At 30.2% G+C, this 19,243-nt stretch overlaps 2 protein-coding genes across 3 annotated transcripts; one reads left to right on the forward strand and one right to left on the reverse strand.

The window, feature by feature from the left end:
- The first annotated feature begins 2,397 nt into the window (after nt 1-2,397).
- CYP705A3 (cytochrome P450, family 705, subfamily A, polypeptide 3) lies at nt 2,398-4,178 on the forward strand. The gene is made up of 2 exons (NM_117624.6): nt 2,398-3,320; nt 3,405-4,178. The coding sequence occupies exons 1-2, from the start codon at nt 2,403-2,405 to the stop codon at nt 4,068-4,070; spliced, it is 1,584 nt and encodes a 527-aa protein (NP_193271.5). The 5' UTR covers nt 2,398-2,402; the 3' UTR covers nt 4,071-4,178.
- A 1,769-nt stretch (nt 4,179-5,947) lies between these two features.
- On the reverse strand, nt 5,948-11,903 carry BARS1 (baruol synthase 1; the record flags this gene model as incomplete). Of its 2 annotated transcripts, none has more annotated exons than NM_117625.2 (14): nt 5,948-6,114; nt 6,278-6,764; nt 6,865-6,898; nt 6,993-7,041; nt 7,864-7,962; nt 8,057-8,308; nt 8,430-8,543; nt 8,633-8,833; nt 10,096-10,262; nt 10,370-10,454; nt 10,684-10,884; nt 11,221-11,310; nt 11,416-11,601; nt 11,700-11,903. In NM_117625.2, the coding sequence occupies 14 exons, from the start codon at nt 11,901-11,903 to the stop codon at nt 6,004-6,006; spliced, it is 2,280 nt and encodes a 759-aa protein (NP_193272.1). The 2 variants fall into 2 exon arrangements, with proteins under 2 accessions (NP_193272.1, NP_001329547.1); NM_001341034.1 differs by having other exon boundaries at nt 6,004-6,114; nt 8,642-8,833.
- Nucleotides 11,904-19,243: the final 7,340 nt, after the last annotated feature.

Genomic DNA, 19,243 nt, shown 5'->3' on the forward strand with positions numbered 1-19,243 from the left:
TTGTTTTTGATATATTTGAATAAAGAAATGTACTATTTTTCTTTCCAGTAAATATTTTTAATGTCTAAATTTATTACTTTATTGTAAATTTTGATAACGATTACATAAATAATTCTACCACGAATAATTTTTTCTGATCTTATTAAATCCACGATATACGACACTTTATTCTCTATTATTTTGAATTTTGTTAGACATCTTCGATAGTTCACGACCGATGATACTTTATTTTTTATATGTAATAGACACTTTTAACTATAAAATTTCGGCGAACGGTTCTAATTATACATAATATCTCATATAAATTTGATTCGGTTAATATATAAATTTATTAATAAATTGTATTACTTGGGAATCTGGGATTTGAACCTAAAACTCTTGATGTAAAAGCAATAATGAAATCTTAGTCAACTGTTAGCCAAAAGGGGCTTCTACCATCAACAATATTTAGAAAACTAGTTAACAATAGGGATGAATGAGTAATATACAGCTACACTATATGATGGAGTTACGTTAATAACATTTAATAACATTTTTAGTACTATCTTATTAATTAACAAAAATCAATAGTAATAGTTGAGAATTTTTTAAGCACTAAAATTTTATTTCAGATTTTTTCCATATTTTATATTAATAATAAATCCATAACAAGTAATTTCGGACCTGCTTCTGAACACGGTACCATGTGAAACCGAAATAAAGCTCGAGGAAAAAAACTGCAGAGGGGAACATCTTTACCCACTTGACTAAGGTTCATATATTTACTAGATAAGGCCCGCCTAAATAGGAGATGTAAGATGTAACTGTAATTTTTTATCAATAATATTTAAATTTTGAATAGTAAAATAATAATCTATACATTGTTCTTGATATATAATTTTGAATAGTAAAATAGTAGTTTTATGCATTTTATTTTATTATACCCATTCAATTTTATTGATGATATTTGAAGTCTAAATAGTAACCTACACACTTTTTCTTTATTATAATTTAGTATTTATATAGAAGAAAAGAACAAATTTTTATCTTACATATTCAATTTTGTAATACAATTTAACTATCTATTTCATAAAAAACTCGATTTTAATTCTACACACTTCATCTTACTTGATAATGATTTCATGTCAAAATAATATATATATGAGATCAAATCTATATCTTAGTTAATATTAAAAATTATTAATAATTAACAAAACATAATTAATAATAATAAAAAATCTGTTAATACCATACATATTAAAAATTTGACCAATAACATATATAAATATTTTTGGTTAATTTTCCTTTTGGTTAAGAAAAATAAAATGTAATATTTTTAGATATAGACATATGAATTAGTATATGTTAATAATAATTTATTTTTTAGTTTTCTATTTCTTTAAGAAGAAAAAAGTTAATTGATTTCTTTTTTAGTATTTCTATTTCTTTAAGAAGAAAAAAGTTAATTATTTTCTTACACGTGTCAACATCTGATCGATAGACTTGACACATGGTATAATCCTATGAGTTAGTAATTTTAAAAACCATACTTTATATAATAAGATTATTGATATTTAAAACTATAAGGATTCAGCAAATGGCCGATCCAGAATATTTTTCACGGGGTGCAATTATCTATAAGATTTTTTTTATAACTTTTAATAAATTAAAATATATATATATATTAAAAAGATAAGATTTTATTGGTAAAATTTCTTTAATTTTTCTAAAATAATTTATCTCCAATTTTGGACAAAAACAATATATGGTTGGTCATTAACTTGTTTCGAAATTTTATTGTAGATGTTTCTTTCCAAAAAGAATATAGTAATTTAATTAGATCAGGGAAATGTGATATTACTAGTAAATAAAATGTTAAATTTTTGGGTTGTTTACAAGGCAACCGAAAAATTATAATTATGAACGAATAAACATGCTATATCCGTCACATTGGCGTTTATATAAGCGAATCAATTAAAGCTGTTGACAAGAAGAAAAAAAAAACAGATGCTATATAAAAGGAATCATTAATATGTGTTTTGTGTTTTGAAAGGAATAATTAATGGTAAGATAAAAGGAAATTGGTAAGAAATAAAAGTGAAACTGAAATAAACTAATAAAAGATCAAATGAGAGAAAAAGAAGATAAAAAATGAAAGTCCTGAGACTATGGTGCATCAAACTCAAATCACTGGGTGACACACTTTCATTTTTAGTTTTATAAATTTCATTGGGTGCACCCCTTAAGGCCTTAACACAAGTGTAGATACGCCCCTGGAGTCAGTTGTCCAGTAGTATGTCACGTTCTTCTAGACAGAGTTTTTTTCTAATGTAATAAACAAAGCATGGTTGGTCACCCTACAGATACATTATATTTACGGATTCTTGATCATGATTAATCTATCTCTTAACCTTGGAGAAACAATGATAGCAATCATCGTTGAGTTCCAAAACTTCTTTATCTTCATCCTTCTATGCCTCTTCTCACTCCTCTGTCACTCTCTCTTCTTCAAGAAACCAAAAGACTCACGAAGCTTTGTTCTGCCTTCAAGCCCTCCTTCTCTTCCAATCATCGGCCATCTTCACCTTCTCCTCTCTGTCCTAACTCACAAGTCTCTTCAGAAACTCTCCTCCAAGTACGGACCTCTTCTCCTTATCCGCATCTTCTATGTACCCATCATTCTTGTCTCCTCTTCCTCTATGGCCTACGAGATCTTCAAGGCCCATGACGTGAACGTCTCTTCTCGCGGTATTATTGCTCTTGATGAGTCTCTCATGTTTGGGGCTTCTGGCATCTTGAACGCTCCCTATGGAGATTACTGGAAGTTCATGAAGAAGCTCATGGCCACTAAGCTACTCCGACCGCAAGTGCTGGAGCGGTCACGAGGTGTTCGTGTTGAAGAGCTACATAGATTTTACAGGAGCATTCTTGATAAGGCGACGAAGAATGAGAGCGTTGAGATCGGTAAGGAAGCGATGAAGCTCATGAACAACACCTTGTGTAAACTGATCATGGGAAGGAGTTTTTCAGAGGACAACGGTGAATCAAATAGAGTCAGGGGCTTGGTTGATGAAACCTATGCCTTGTCCGAGAAGATATTCTTGGCAGCTATATTGCGCAGACCTCTTGCAAAACTTCGGATCTCACTATTCAAGAAAGAGATAATGGGTGTCTCCAACAAATTCGATGAGCTACTAGAGAGGATCCTTCAGGAACGCAAAGAGAATTTGGAAGAGAAGAATAATGAAGGTATGGATATGATGGACGTGTTGTTGGAAGCTTATGGAGATGAAAACGCTGAGTATAAGATCACATGGAAGCATATCAAGGCATTTTTCGTGGTAGATGTTCCTCTCATTTTTTCGATATTTAATTTGATGATCCAAACCAAAATGCTTATAATGTTCTGAGTGTTTTCATTGTAGGAGTTTTTCATTGGAGGGACTGATACCTCAGTGCAAACAACACAATGGGCAATGGCCGAGATGATCAATAACGCTAACGTTCTTGAGAGACTGAGAGAAGAAATCGTCTCCGTTGTAGGGGAAACAAGGTTGATCCAAGAAACAGATTTACCAAACCTACCTTATTTGCAAGCAGTGGTTAAGGAAGTTCTAAGATTGCACCCACCATCACCGGTCTTAATACGGAAGTTCCAAGAAAAATGTGAGGTCAAAGGATTTTACATACCGGAGAAGACAACACTCATTGTTAATGTTTACGCTATAATGAGAGATTCTGATTCTTGGGAAGATCCTGAGAAATTTAAGCCAGAGAGGTTTCTAACTTCTTCAAGATCAGGGGAAGAGGATGAAAAAGAGCTTAAGTTTCTTCCTTTTGGCAGCGGAAGGAGAGGATGTCCTGGAGCAAACCTTGGTTCTATATTTGTAGGAACCGCAATAGGAGTGATGGTGCAGTGCTTTGACTGGAAAATCAAAGAAGATAAGGTCAACATGGAAGAGACTTTTGAAGGAATGACCCTGAAAATGGTTCATCCGCTTACTTGCACTCCGTTCTTCGAACCCAACCTTTATCTTTTGCTTTTAATCTCTAAATTTCCGTGTCTGATACTTAGCTTTGGAGCTTGTTAACAAGTCTACTTTCTTTTGTTCTATATGTTTGCATTTGCTCTCTTCTATGTTGTCTTTGTATTTGCATTGCTATTTGACGTTTAATATGTTTGCTCGGAAACGTTGAATTATATTTGATCTCTTTATGTTTGTTATATCTGAAAATTTGACATTCCTATACACGGGATCTACGACATCATCATTTTTCAATCTAGCTTATTTAAGTTCTTTGGATTTTTTTTGTGACACAAAATCTTATTTCACCATTTCATCTCTGTTTCTTCACCAATAGATTAATTCCACAGAGGCATCGTTTTATATTAAAGAACCTTTGTGAAAGCATCCTTAGTCCATTAGTTAAGGGTTTACAGAACCTTTGGGGTTTGAATACTAGATAACACAATTTCTTGCAGAATATCGGTATCGGAGATTTTAGAATAATGCAGGCCGAGACGTTCGTCCCAGTATCATGTGTTGTGGGAGAGCATGTCCATCGGATGTCGTACATGCATAACCATCCATCGTGGATCCAAGGTTCAGGAGAAAACTACATTGTAGAATCGTTGTTTGTGGAAGCTATTCATCGTAACTGCATATATTGCAGGTAATCTACATCATAATAGGATTAAATCAAATATTTTTAATGATGATATAACAGATGAAAAAAAAAAAAAACCTTCTATAATTTGAATCTTCTTGCCTTATCTTCGATCAAGGCTAACATGCATAAGAATTAAGTTACATGTAACTAAACTTGAATGCCATCAAGAATTTCATGTATCAAAACCATATGTGTGAGGGTTTGTTTCTGAAAATTGTTGGTGAGGCTAATAATTTCATGTATCAAAACCGTAGCGTAGATTTCAAGTGAATGAACCTCTAATAATCTACGAAAGAAAGAAAAAACACATCTCTTTCTATATATTAATCGATAACAAAAGATTAAAAAAAAAGTATGTTCGGAAAAATTTTGAAACCGTGTTTTTCCAGAAAATGTGTTTCTTGTGGGAAAAATACGGTCTTGCTCTTTTTGGCTGAAAAATTACGGAATCATGGTTTTGGCAGAAAAAATGCGGACTCGCGTTTTTTTTTCCGGAAAATTATGAAATCATATTTTCTACTAAAAAATGAGTACACAAGTTTTCGGCGGGGAAAATACATGTTGAATTAAGTAAACTAAACTTGAATGCTGCAAAGGCTTCCATGAATCAAATCAAATTTAAGTTATATGTTACCCACGATCTAACCTGGCTGACCACCAGATTACTCAAAACATCACCAAAGCTCGATTGGTCACTTTTGTTTGACAATCAGTTAAGAGGTAGTAAGCATAAATAATATCTAAGCTGGTTCACAATAAGCACCAAAACAACCCTCAGAAATGACTAAAAAAATGTGAATCACGATCTCAAACAATGGACAAGTGGTAACCTAATGAGCGTATTGATCTCATGGAAGAACAACGTAGAACTTTGTACGACATAAAAGTTTTTTTTTGCAGGGGACGGTGCACCATCTTGCAAAAATGATCACAACCAAAAATATTGAATCATAAACCAGTTGTGTACCAGGAAGTCCCAACACGAAGACCATGCTGATATGCATCCATCCCAGAATTAGATCGAAACTTGTTCTCAAGAAAAACAAAGAATTAAAGAATAGAAAAGAGAGTTCAAGACTCGGAATCTCGCATAAGTAATTTGTTATTCATATTAGGAGTATGATTTGAGTAATGCGCACAAGACATATATATCATCGGAGATTGGGTGTTTAAACTTGGGGGAATTATAGGTTTAATTAACGATATTGTAGCCTTGGCATTTTAATATTGTTCTTGGATTTCAATAATAAGTCGATTTTATTCATATTGTGGTGTGGTTACTCTTTCAGAACTTTTATCCGAATATTTCAAAGTATAATAAAAGGCACATTTTTATTCTTGGGTTGTGGAGTTTCAGAGCCCTCGCAGAGCCTTCGTGTAATGTGTAAGAGCCCAAAGAGTGAACATGTTTCTGTAGGTTGGAAAATGGAGCATCACATTCATCTTGAACACTCCCATTATTTCCTGAAAATTTATAAAAGCAACGTTAACTTTTTTTTTATCTATATAGTTTTTATTTTAATTTGTCAATAATATATTATTGGCTTTGAATACAGATAAGTAATCTATAGTTATATTCACATTATATATTAGAGTTAATGGGAAACATAGATAGGACTATATTCACCTGTTGTGGGAAATCGCCGTTATCCATTTGTGAATTGATCAACACTTTGGCAGCACGATGAACCGGCAAAGGATCTCTCTTCATTTGATTTCCCATAATTAGAACCATAAGTGCTTGTCCTGTATTCACCACATTTGTCTTGTTTCCTATCAACGGAATATATTTCTTTCTTGGACAAGATAGATAGCTCTCTCCCCAGCCACCCTCCGTGTTTTGAGTGTCGAGAATGAAACGAACTGCTCTACGAATTGCCTCACAGTTATTGTAACACTTCCCAGCAGCCACAAGACCTCTTACAGCAAAGAAGGTACCATAGATGAAGCACACTCCCCAATTTCCGTACCATGAACCATCCACCATTTGCAAGTCCTCAATGTACTTTACGCCTTTTGTTATAAACCGTTCAACCTCTTCCTTTTTATACCCCGGAAATTGTTTATTGAATTGAGCCAACGCTACAATTGCAGATCCAGTACATTCTACATACCTAGAGACAAAGATGATATCCCACAATTTAAACCAATATCTTTTTGCTCAAACATATAATCTATCCAAGATAAAAGGGTTGAAGAATATATATAGCATACTCATGCTCAACAACCGCGTCTTCAATAAACTCCACTGGACTAAGCCACTACATTCAATCGGACGTAGTTAAAATATCACATCCTTGAAAATATCATTGATAAGTTACTAAATAAATATTACCTCTAACCAAGTTTTCCGTCCGCTGGTTGCCATGCTGTTATACCTCCATTATCACTCTATAATAAAATATTGATAAACAATCTCTTATATATGAAATTTCAATTACTTTAATGAACAAAATATACTAAGTGATCCATTGTTGTTGGAGTGAAATAAATAATTTATACTAAAATTATTTAATTTTTAAAATTATTTAATTTTTAAAATTATTTAATTTTTAAAATTATTACTCATAACCTAATTATTATTATTATTTTATATGAACTTAAATTTAATTTTGAATTATCTTATTCAATAAAAATCAAGTAACCGATTAAATACTCTTCCGTTTCATTATAACTGGCTTTTCCCTAGATATTCTATATATATTAAGAAAGAAAACAATTAAAATTTTGTTTTTACATCATATCATTTTCATTTGTAAATACATCAAAGTAATAGGGATAAACTAAATATTTAATCAAAATATTAAGTCTGGACAAAAATATAAAACGACACTTATGATAAAACAAAATTTTAACTTCTTAAACAATACCTAATATAAAACGAATGAATTGCCAAAGCAGACATATATTACAATTTCATCATTAGAAATAAATTATTAATTTTTTAACCATTCTATCATAACTATAAAATGAAAACAAATTCAATTTTAATTATCTTGTTTAATGAGAAAACATGCATTTATTACGATTTCGTTACTCCCAAGTATATCTAATTTTTAATATCACCAGTCAAATCTATTTTATATAGCAATTAGTTAATACTAATATTTACCAATTTAAGATTATGCTCGAGTGTATACTAGCTACTATAATACTATCATTTAGAGAGTCATAGTTAACAAACCGATATCATTGGTTTCTTAATCGATATACCTGCAGATAGAGAAGGAAATCAACTGCATCATAGAGTTTCTCCACATCCATTTTCTTGCCAATAAACTCTGACGACATGCTCTCAAAGAACAGACAGCACTAGAGAATTTGACCAAAACATTTGTTTAGGCTTAAGACTAAGACTAAGAAATTGATTTAATACAAAAAAGCTCAGTGTATTGATTACTGTTACCTCTAAACTCTCAGCAGTACAATCTGAAACTGGCCATCCTTGGTCTTGGTCCGAAAACGTCCATCCACCTTTCGCCATGTGACGAAACATTTTCATGTAATCGCCAGGAGGGTTCTCTGTAACTTGAGATTTTTCCAAGTAATCATATCCTTTAAGGAGCGTTGACCTAATCTCTTCATCAACATCATCATCGAAACCGTCTATAAAGACATGTAAAGACAAGGCTGTATCCCACACTTGGCTACCAAAAGACTGTAAACGTTGTACTTATGTTAATACATCTTTTAGTACTATGTTCGATATGAGTTTAGAGTTTCTATATTTTAAATAAAACTTCAAAAAAAGAAAACAGTTAGAATCAAGAAGAACCAACTTGAATTTTCAGTCCATCCTCGCCAATCCATATGAAATCAGGGACTCGAGCAAGATGTTTCTTAAAATAATCACTCTCTGGGTCTTCTACCCAACATGCAAGCATATGAAAAACCTATATATAAAAAAATGCAAAAATAAAAATCCAGATTTCATTCTGTGACAAATAGTAGAAAACAAGAAAAAGAAGAAGAAAACAACAACAGCAATTACCTTTGGTACAGATCCGCCTGTAATATATCTGGTTGCTTCATCATGATAGTGAACAAGTTCCATAGTGGTTCGAAGAGCTCTTTGTCTTATGAGATTGTTGAAAGGCCATCGATTTAGGATATTCTCTGAGAATACATGAACACCTTTCCAAAACAAATCTTGTAAAAATGACTGTGGATAATAGAGATCTTCCTGCATGATAATCACCACATTTGCTTTAATAAAGTTATAACAAAACAAAATTGCTTTAATATCTTAATAAGTTAGTTAACTAACACTTTTTTCAAATTTATTCTTTCTAACTAATAAAAAAGTCTTCATGGAACTAATTGTTTTCTAGGAAAATGACCGATTTACCTAAAATCACCAGATGTATATGAGCTTTTTTTATCTATTCACTAGATTTTAACCCGCCGATACACCGCGAGCTATATCTTTTTTTTTTAAATAAAATTTAACTTGTTTAGTAGATTTAAAATATATATGATTTAATTTTCTGTATTTTCTAAATGTATAACTCTTATATCTACATATTATTTAGTGTACAATTACTATGTTTGGTTTTTACTCTTTAAAAATATAGGAAGAATAACATAGAGTTCATTAAATTAAAATATATATTATAACTAAATAATTCAAATTTTAATTATATTTGTTTTATTATATATTTTTTGTTTAGTGTTTAAGATAATTTAATTATATTTTAATTTTTATATCTAGGATTTCACCTATGGTATACCGTCTCGTATTACTATCGACCCAAATCCGTCATATCATCTAATCTCGTTCAATGAAATTAAACATATTTAATGGATTTCACCCGTGGTATAGCGTCTCGTATTTTATCGACTCAAACCCTTTTTACCATCTAACCCCGTTCAATGAACTTAAACATTATTTTGTTATTTTTGTTTTAATAATACTTTAATTGAAAGATATATAATTTAAATCAATTTAAATTTTTTACTTTAAATGGTTATTTAATTGTTTAAAAGTTCATATATTATAAATATTATTAACCCGTCATACCATCTAATCCCGTTCGATGAAATTAAACATTATTTTTTTGTTTTGTTGTTTAAATAATATTTTTATTAAAAAAGATATAATTCAAATCAATTTATAAGTTTTTTTAAATGATTATTTAATTTTTATAGATTTCACATATTATAAATATTCTAAACGTTTATTCCGTTAAATATTCTAAATGTTTAATTAACTATAATATTTTATTTTTTAATGAAGTATATATTAATAGTGTCCTAAAATTTCTCATTTTTTAAGTAATTAGAATTGATACAGATATATTATATAAGAAAATGCTATTAATTAGGAATATTAATTAATTGAAAATAATTAATGTCAATGGCATTGCTTGTAAATAAGTTTCAACTTGAGGATTTATTTCATAAAATGGTTGCAAAAATGTATATGTAGATATAAACTTAACTTACCTTTGCACATCGGTTTCGTGCTTGCCTCCAACTGATATTTGTGTAAGGCTCCGGATAAATTTCTTCTCGGAGCTGGAGAATGAGAGGTGTTGAGGTAGCGACAAAGTTTTTACCATACAAGTATGACAGCCCCATGAAAATATCCCTTAAATAAATCCAGAGAGTCCCTGCGTTTATACATATATTATATATATATATATTAAAAAGGTAAGAATAATTAAACTAAAATTCAACATAAACAAAACATAATATTTTATGCTGTCTAAATTCATACCTCCATTAACAGGGAAAAATGAAGGAAGGAACCAGAACTCAGGGGGTATAGGTTTGCAGCCAGACCAATCATAAACCCCAAGAACCTAACCAATTTTAAATGAGAGTTAACAGAAGAGATATCATCATGTATGTATATATATTGTTGTATTACATATTGTTAAGTTTCATGAGACTATGAATCAAAATAAAATGACAATGTCTCTTATATATATACCATTCAATTAAGGTCTTATCTTACTTTCGATGTAGGATATATTCATAAATCCTAATATATATATATATATATAATAGAAAAGTATAGTAGTCACAAACCGAAAGCCAAGCTTTTCCGATCAAGGGGGAGTATGTAGCACCACCATGGTCGAGGATCCATTTACGAGCCCTTGCACAAGCACTTCCTTTATCATCATGACCAGCTTCTACTCCCAAGATCCGTAAACATATGTAGTTTATGACTGAGCAGAACATATTACTGGGGCTTTCTACGTGCAATCCCCACCCACCATCTTCGTTCTATATAAACCAGTTTTGCTAAGTCTTTTTGTGTTTAATAAATATATAGGTGAAAATTGTGGACTTGTTGAAAGAGTTTAACGACCATTCATCTAATTTTTCATCATTTGAGTTGAATAAGTGTAAAAATGATTCAACTCATCCAACAATAATTGGGAAAATAAACAAAATACAAAAGAAAATTGTTCAACTCATTAATTTATTTACTATTTCGCAGAGGAATGAGTTGAATAATAAACTTTTTTTTTTGTCGACTAAGTTGTTTCTGGTCATTCATTTACACACAATATTTGCACCCTATGTATGTGTGTGCACACGAGATATTTATAGATGTACCTGATGGTTGTACATGTACCGAAGTAACTCTACACGATGCTCGTGAGTGAAGATTTTCTCAAGATGTCCAGTGATGTACAGACATATCACCTATGCACCATGATTTTATTTTTTCAATCATTGTTGGATCGATAATTCATGTTTTAACTATAAATGTAAAATTTTAGTGTTTGGGAGTAGTAAATAGTAACTCACAAAAGGGGCATTGAAGAATATGGAACCAGCGTTTTCAGCAGGCCAATGTCCATCATCAGCTTGCAATGCCGTGAAATATAGTAATCCTCTTCTTAATGCAGTCTTTGCATCTTCATACGTTATTTTTTCTGCATCCTCCACTATCACTCGCGGAATCTTCTGCTCAAACTTCTTCTCCCTAAGAAACTGTAAAGTCCACAAAATAAAACAAAAAGAATAAATTAAAATACTATTTTCTGAAATAAAGACCAAATTGTTATGTTTTACACTGTAAAATATTTCACCTGCATCCTCCATAGGAGATCGGCACTAGCCTTGAACCGTGACCTGTTGTTGGAGAAATTCCGACGAGCCTCCTCGACCTCGGCAAGTTCCTCCGGAGAGCCAGCGTTGGCATCAAACTCCCAAATCTGCCTACCAACATAGTTATTGGTGGTGAACAAGTGAGTATTATCTTTGGCCTTAGCACCAATTCTCAGTCTCCACATTTTCTATCAATCGTTCAAGTTTATTCGGAATGAAAGAATACGCGATACCCTATACATATAAATAAGAAAGAAACTGACGATGCATGCATGTTGGGAAAAACTAGTGTATCTACTATCTAGTTGTTTAATAACTATAACTTTAATAATTCCCATATTTTATCGTTATAGTACTATATCCTCATCTTCTAAAAGTTGATATTTTATTTTTTGAAATCATTAATCATATTTTAGTAATTACCGTTACATAATTTATTTTTAAAAGTATATATATGATTTTCTATGATTTTTTTATTTAATGACTTTTTTTAATCAAATAACTTTTATAAAGTAAATTTAAAAAAAAAAAAAATTAAACTTCAACATTCCGTAATTTAATCAATTTAAGCTTTGAACTTTAAATTTATGTCTTACGTTCTCACATATTTAAGTAATTCACCTTACCTTGCTATCACTTATACAGTCTCACTTTCTCACCCAAGTTTAATTGAAAAATAAAAATAAAATAAAAACTATTTAAATCGATATACGAAGTTTGGATTTATCTTTCGATCTCTTATTTACACTTGCTATTAAACATACTTATCGGCGTTAGAATCTTTCTCTAACTCGTAGTGGTGAAATTGGAGTAAGAGAGGAGAGAGAAGAGAGGGAGACGCAAAACAACATGGTATAATCTTTTTTTTTTCCGTCTGAATTATTCATGAAATAGCAACCAAAGTGAAATACAAGGATGAGATACATGGACTTCAAATCGATGAACTCTATCTTTTTTTTATGGTATTGGGGAATACCTCTTGTTGTAATGTTTTAACCTTTGGGTTGTTTAACTCTTGTACTTGTAATTGTTCTTTGTTCCACTGAATGAAAGCAAGGTTTGACAAAAAAAAAAAAGCAACCAAAGTGAAATACAAGGATGAGATACATGGTGAAATACAAACAACATGGTATAATCTAATTCATATATTATTTTTTAACTGAAGTCAAATTTAACAAATAAAACAATATCGTTTCGAGGAGACCGATTTGTTTTCGTAAAACATATTCGTTTTATTGTACAACATGGTATTCTAGTAAGAAAGCACTAATAGTTTGGGTAATGATATCTACTTCAACGTAGGTTTCCGACTACATATTTAAATAGGTCATGTACTAAATTCATAATATTGTTTTGTTCATGTAGTTTTAGGCATGACACTTTTAGTTCATTAATATATATGATCATGATTCATGAGAGCCTTAGAGTAGTATGCTACGTAAATAGCCGTTTTCCTCTTAATCTTTAAAAAAAAATGAGCCTTCAACTAGAAGTCAAATTACTCATATATCTTCTACAAGAGCAAAAATATTAGTGCCAATTTCATGTTTACTTTCAACATGTTAAACCTTAATTAGTGCCAACAATTTATTCTTGACCATTTGCTCAAACTCCAAAGTCTTTTGGCCAAGGCTACCAAGCCTGAACTCCTTTCGAGATAGCTCAATTTCCACCAACTATAGGTGACCAAGGGTTTGAACTTAAATCTAGCAGAGTTGAAGGAATTTATTTCGTTCTCACCATTGTCTCATTTTTCAAAGAACCGAATAAATACCAGTGGATCCGTTCAGCGGAAGGTGAAAACTGAAAACCGAGGTTGAGATATCCATTTGAAGTTACACCGGGTCTCAAGAGAAAAGACAGATCAAACCATATACTGTATAAATCTTATAACTCGATGAAAAAAAAGTAAAGTTTTTAATTTGTCATGCACATATTAAATTTTGTTATTTTGTATAATGAAACAAATATTGAAAAAAAAAATATCAAGAAGAAGATTGGAATATAATTTCATTGAAGATTAAATGAAAAAGTTATAGTGAGTTATTGTCCATTTTTATATAATATTGCATGACTTGTTTAGTTTTGACTTTAAATAAAAGAATTCAGTGGTCAAAATCGTCACATCACTGGTCAATCACTTTCTTTTCTGCAAAATAACTATACAAAATACAAATGGAAGTTTCCTTAGACCAGATTTAGGTACAAGATTCAACACCAATAATCTATTATATATGCCAGTTTTATTTAACACCAGTGTGAACTCGACAAAAAATGAAATTCAATAGTCCAGTACTAGTCCACATGTAATAACGACAAATAAAGATTATAACTACAAATGTTATCTACTAAGTGAAATTAGTAAAGAAAAATGAAACTCTTTTTTAGTTTTCCCCCGATCATTCACTGATTCACATAATGTATATCATTTTAATATCGATCACAGAATGTACAAGTCTTATGAGGTAACTAGTTGACTGATAAATGGCAAGTAGGAATATATATAACGGATAGAGTACAATGTATAACGTAGGAGGTACGCCTCTACTAATACAAAACGAATAACGTCACCGCCGGACCAATGACTCGGAAGGCTTATCAATTATTGTTAGAAAAATTAACTAACAATAAATCATCTGAAAATGTGGTTAAAATAAAATTTTATAAAGTTTTTGAATTAAATAAATAGTATAACAGATGACAACAAAAATATATATGATAATGATGATAAAGATCAAACGGTTAAACATTACAATTAACTGAAAAAAAAACTAAAAAAAAATACTTGTCAAATGTTGCCTCAAAAATAATGATTGAGGATGTGCCCTAGGGCTATTGCCCTTTTTTTTTAACTAAGTAAGCACAGCTCCGAATATCGTACAAAGTTATGAGGCACAGTAAGATCTCAATATAAATTAATAGTGTTGGAATTATGGTAATTTATTAATTTATAATTTATAATTTATAATTTATTAGATTATAGTGTAAATTAATATTTTATTAATTTATACAGAGTATTATATTAATTGTGAAAACTTTTTTGAAACTATGAGTTAAAACATGTTGATCTAGATAAAATTAGTATACGACTATTGACATAAATAACAAATATTCTATATGAATTCTCATATATAAGCAATACACATATTTAAATTTATAAATACTAACCTCAATTGTTAAAGAGATTTTTAGATATTAAAATTTGTAAAGAGATTTTTCATAGATATTTATTAGATAAATATTAATTAATAAAGAGATTTTTCAAAATTTGTAGTTTTTAAATTGTTTATAAAAATTGAAATTGTCATTCACTATATAAAATATATTTTTAGAATCAATTATAAGGAAAACAATGATAATATATATATTTAACATATTTATATAATTATTAATTTATTATATTGATGTGGCTATATATTTACATAAGATTTTCAAAAAATTATTATCTAATTAATTTATTGATTTGTATCACTTTTTACACAGCTTCCAACTCGGGACAAGAAAATTTTATTAATTTATAAAAATTATTGATTATCTAGTATTAATTTATAGAAGTTTTACTACTGTTGAATGAAAATAATGTATATTCATAAATTTTGGCTATATTTATGAAAACTTTAGAGACAATACAACAATGAAATAGTTTAGAAACATATGTTATGTTTCTTATATAAGAAAAGTTAGTGATGAGATATAAGAAAATTCATTTAAAAAATATTATATATATATATGTATAATTTTATATAATTATTAATTGGACCATATATTTACATAGAAATGGTATTATCTTATTATCTTATAGAATTTTGCTATTTTCACACTAGTCTGACTTGAGAACAAATAATTTTATTATAGTATTTATTAATTTATGGAGAATTCATTTATTGAAGTTATATTGCACATCTGTAATAATCAATTAATAGTGAGTAAGTATTTTTTAGACACAGATCAAATCAATTCATTCAATCTAAACCCTATAGGGATAATGTCTAGGGAACCCACGGATTCTAATTTTAGACACAGATCAAATCAATTCATTCTAAACCAAATTTAATTGCTAGTGTTGACAAAGCTTCCCATCACGATTTGTAACATGAGATCTTGAAAGTGGGTTTTCAAAAGCTGGTCGATTAGACTTTCGAGTCTCAAATTGGAGCTTGGAAATCAGATAGATAGAACCTTTATGACCGGATTTTGAGGTAAAAAAAAAATATTGATAGATTTAAAGAGATAAAGAGATGAATGATTCTGGTGTTCATTGAACAATAACAATTACGGGAGGTCGAAACCTGGATTTTGGATTCCATTTGGTTATGTGGGTGAGAGATACTCTGAACAAAAACTTAAGAGAGAGAGAAAAGGAAATTATTAGGTTTGTCTGGGTGAGGAAGGATAAAATTGTCAATTAAAGGAAGAGAAATGCTTAATTCTATAAGGCACATGATTTTGTGCATGTATCAACAACGACATAGACTTTTAAGTCCTTTATTCGCAATTGATCCCTAAATTAGATGATGTTTCAACTTTCAATGCAAAATTAATTAGTTTTGATAATTAATTTCTTAAGATTGTGTTCTTATCGGGTGAATCATGTTTGGGTATATAATAAAAAAAAATTAGTGAAAAAAATGAAAACATATGATTTTTTAAAAATATGTGTGTATACTCATAAAACAACAAATAAAATAACACATGGAGTAATAAAAATAGCAACTGATTATTCTTACAAAGAGACGAACTATATGGTTCACATAGACCATACATAGTGTGTTATCATGTGGTTAAGTGAGGTTTTATTTCTCCGAAATATTTTTTAAAAACGATTCTTAGAAAAATAAGAGAGAGTTTAATTATATGAATCAATTAAATTTTAGATATTAATTATTATTTGGTTATGCAAAGTACTGAAAAGTATGTTTTAACAGCCCTTGTTTTGAAAAATATGTTTTTTCAACAAACCATATTAAACCGCACAACGCTGTTCAATATATTTGTTTTGCATTATTGTATCTGTCACCATTCGAAGTCATAATAAATAAATAAACTGCATACCATTAAACTCCTTTGTATATTTAAACATTAAGTGATTAGATAATAATTAAAATACTCTAGGCCATTTATGTTCTGTCCGATAAAAATCTATCTATATTCTAAAGACTAAACTGCATACCATTTTACACCCTTGTATACTAAAACAATGGGTGAGAAACAAACTAATAAGTAAATACACTAGGCAAGTAGGCATTTACGTTCTGTCCGATGAAATTCTATTTATATTCTAAAGACTAAACTGCATACCATTTTACACCCTTGTAAATTAAAACATTAGGTGACAAACTAATAATTAAAATGCACTAAGCATTTACGTTCTGTCCGATGAAAATCTATCTATTTTAAAGTCCATTAGTCAACATTGTAACAATCAACGAAGACACCGTCTAAAAACAAAGTGACTTGACTTCGAATATTAAGAATTATCATTTTTTCTTTTGTGTAAACATTACTTTTTCGTTTCAGAAAACATATAGCTGTGAAATTGTCTTTTAAATCCTAAGTTGAGTGTTGAATTTAAGTTTTTGATGCAAAACTATAACTAAGATTCCGGTTGTTTCTCTATATTTACTAATATTTTAGAAATAAAATGAAACTATGTAATCTACTAATAAAGGGTTTCTACCAAAAAAGAAATCTACTAATAAAGGGTATAATAAAATTTAGATTAAGTCTTTTACTATATGTAAGGAATTATTTAAACGATCCTTAACTAAAACGAATTAATATTAATTGATAAAATAGTTTACAATTTAATAAAAATTGTCACTCTCTCTGTTTTAGATTAAATGTCGTTTAAGAATTTTCTTAGATTTTAAAAATATAATGGAATTTTCATTTTTCTTCTTTGTTTGTCAAGTTTTTCAATAATGTTAATACATTAAAATAGTTTAAAAAAAATTAAAATATGTATTAAGAATATAGAGAAAACTCTAAAAAATTTTAAAAGATAGTAAGCTGCTGGCCTGTCTTCGTCGGTTTCCTTGTCCCTTGAATACAGTGAATATATATTTATACAGTACAGATGACATATATATTTTATAAACGAAGTCAAACGCCAATCGTATAACATCAGCATCGGATAATTGACATGAGATTGTGGAGCTAGTTCACGTGAAAATTGGGGCATATATTCATGTTATCGCATATGCTTAAATCTTAATTTGTGGAAGGAGAGATATACGCTAGAATATTAAAAAGAGTTTCATATATCCATGGTTTTAGGGTTGTAACTTTAAATCGTACTTGATATTTTCATATATGCAGATATTGATTAACGCGGTAATGCGCACATGGTAGTTGTGATCGAGTGATTGGTGAGACTTTGAAATATATGCTAAAACGCTTCTTCCAGAATTTGAGGATTAGGCACATTGTCAAACCTCGTGAAATTGCTTGTATGTTCATACAGTTGTATTAACATCTACTATTAGAGAGGGACACCTCGTTCAGAAATCATTCTTCTAAAATAATTGATATCGAGGAAGAGAATATGAAGACATATGAACGACTACTCGATGTTTACAATCCTCTATTGTTAGATGGTGCAAGTTATGGATATTGGAAAGTGAGAACAAAGAACAACATTTGTGGCACCCCTGAAGACGCTTGGACGGCTGTTGAGTGTGGTTGGAAATAACTGTATGTGACATTTGAAGATAGAGAAGTAATAGTGAAACCAAGGACAAGGTGGATTGCAACTGAGGCTGTCAAAGTTTAATTCAAAGGCGTTGAATGAAATTTCTAAATCGGTGAATCAAAGAGAATTCAAACTTATACCAGGGTGTAGATAAGATAAAGAGGCATGTGATATACTGCAAAACGTCTTTGAGAGAAAAAATAGTTTGCAAAAAAGGTTGAAAGTAATAATGAGGTTACTACTTACCATATATGGATTGGTGTGCTTGCACTTATTTGATTAAATCAATTTTGGTCCAACTCTTGCAAGTGAACTTTTTTTTTGTTTTTGACAAATAAAAGTTGGCTAGCCAAAGCTTTTCCCTCTTCACCAAAAAAAAAAAGTTTTTCTTTGCTCGCAGCCCCTTAAATCTGAGAACCGGTTCTGGCTCTAATCATTGGTCCAACGAAAACATGCACTTGAGTCTCTTCCTCAGCCTAGCTAAAGTGCTCATGATGTCCTTTTCATGCATGTGCTAATTTTTTTTGTTTTTTAAGGTTTAGTTGTGTGCTAGCTTAAGCTGAAAAAAAAAAAACTATTTGAGTTAAAAGAAAGCTATGGTTATGCAATATTAGAATTGATGAAATGGAGTCTTGGAAATATATTTAAAAAAATTGACATGTACAATAATCAAATGTGGGAACCTAATCAAATATTGTAAGAGAGTGGTCCTATATGCTACCGCTTCCTCATGGTCAAAGCCAGGTCTATATATATAACTCCAAGCCACCGCTTCCCTAGTTTCTGCTTAAATTCAGGTTTGATGAAACCTCGGGGCTCAGTATGCATGTCAAC

Source organism: Arabidopsis thaliana, chromosome 4, assembly GCF_000001735.4.
Source record: "Arabidopsis thaliana chromosome 4, partial sequence".
NCBI classification, from domain to species: Eukaryota; Viridiplantae; Streptophyta; class Magnoliopsida; order Brassicales; family Brassicaceae; genus Arabidopsis; species Arabidopsis thaliana.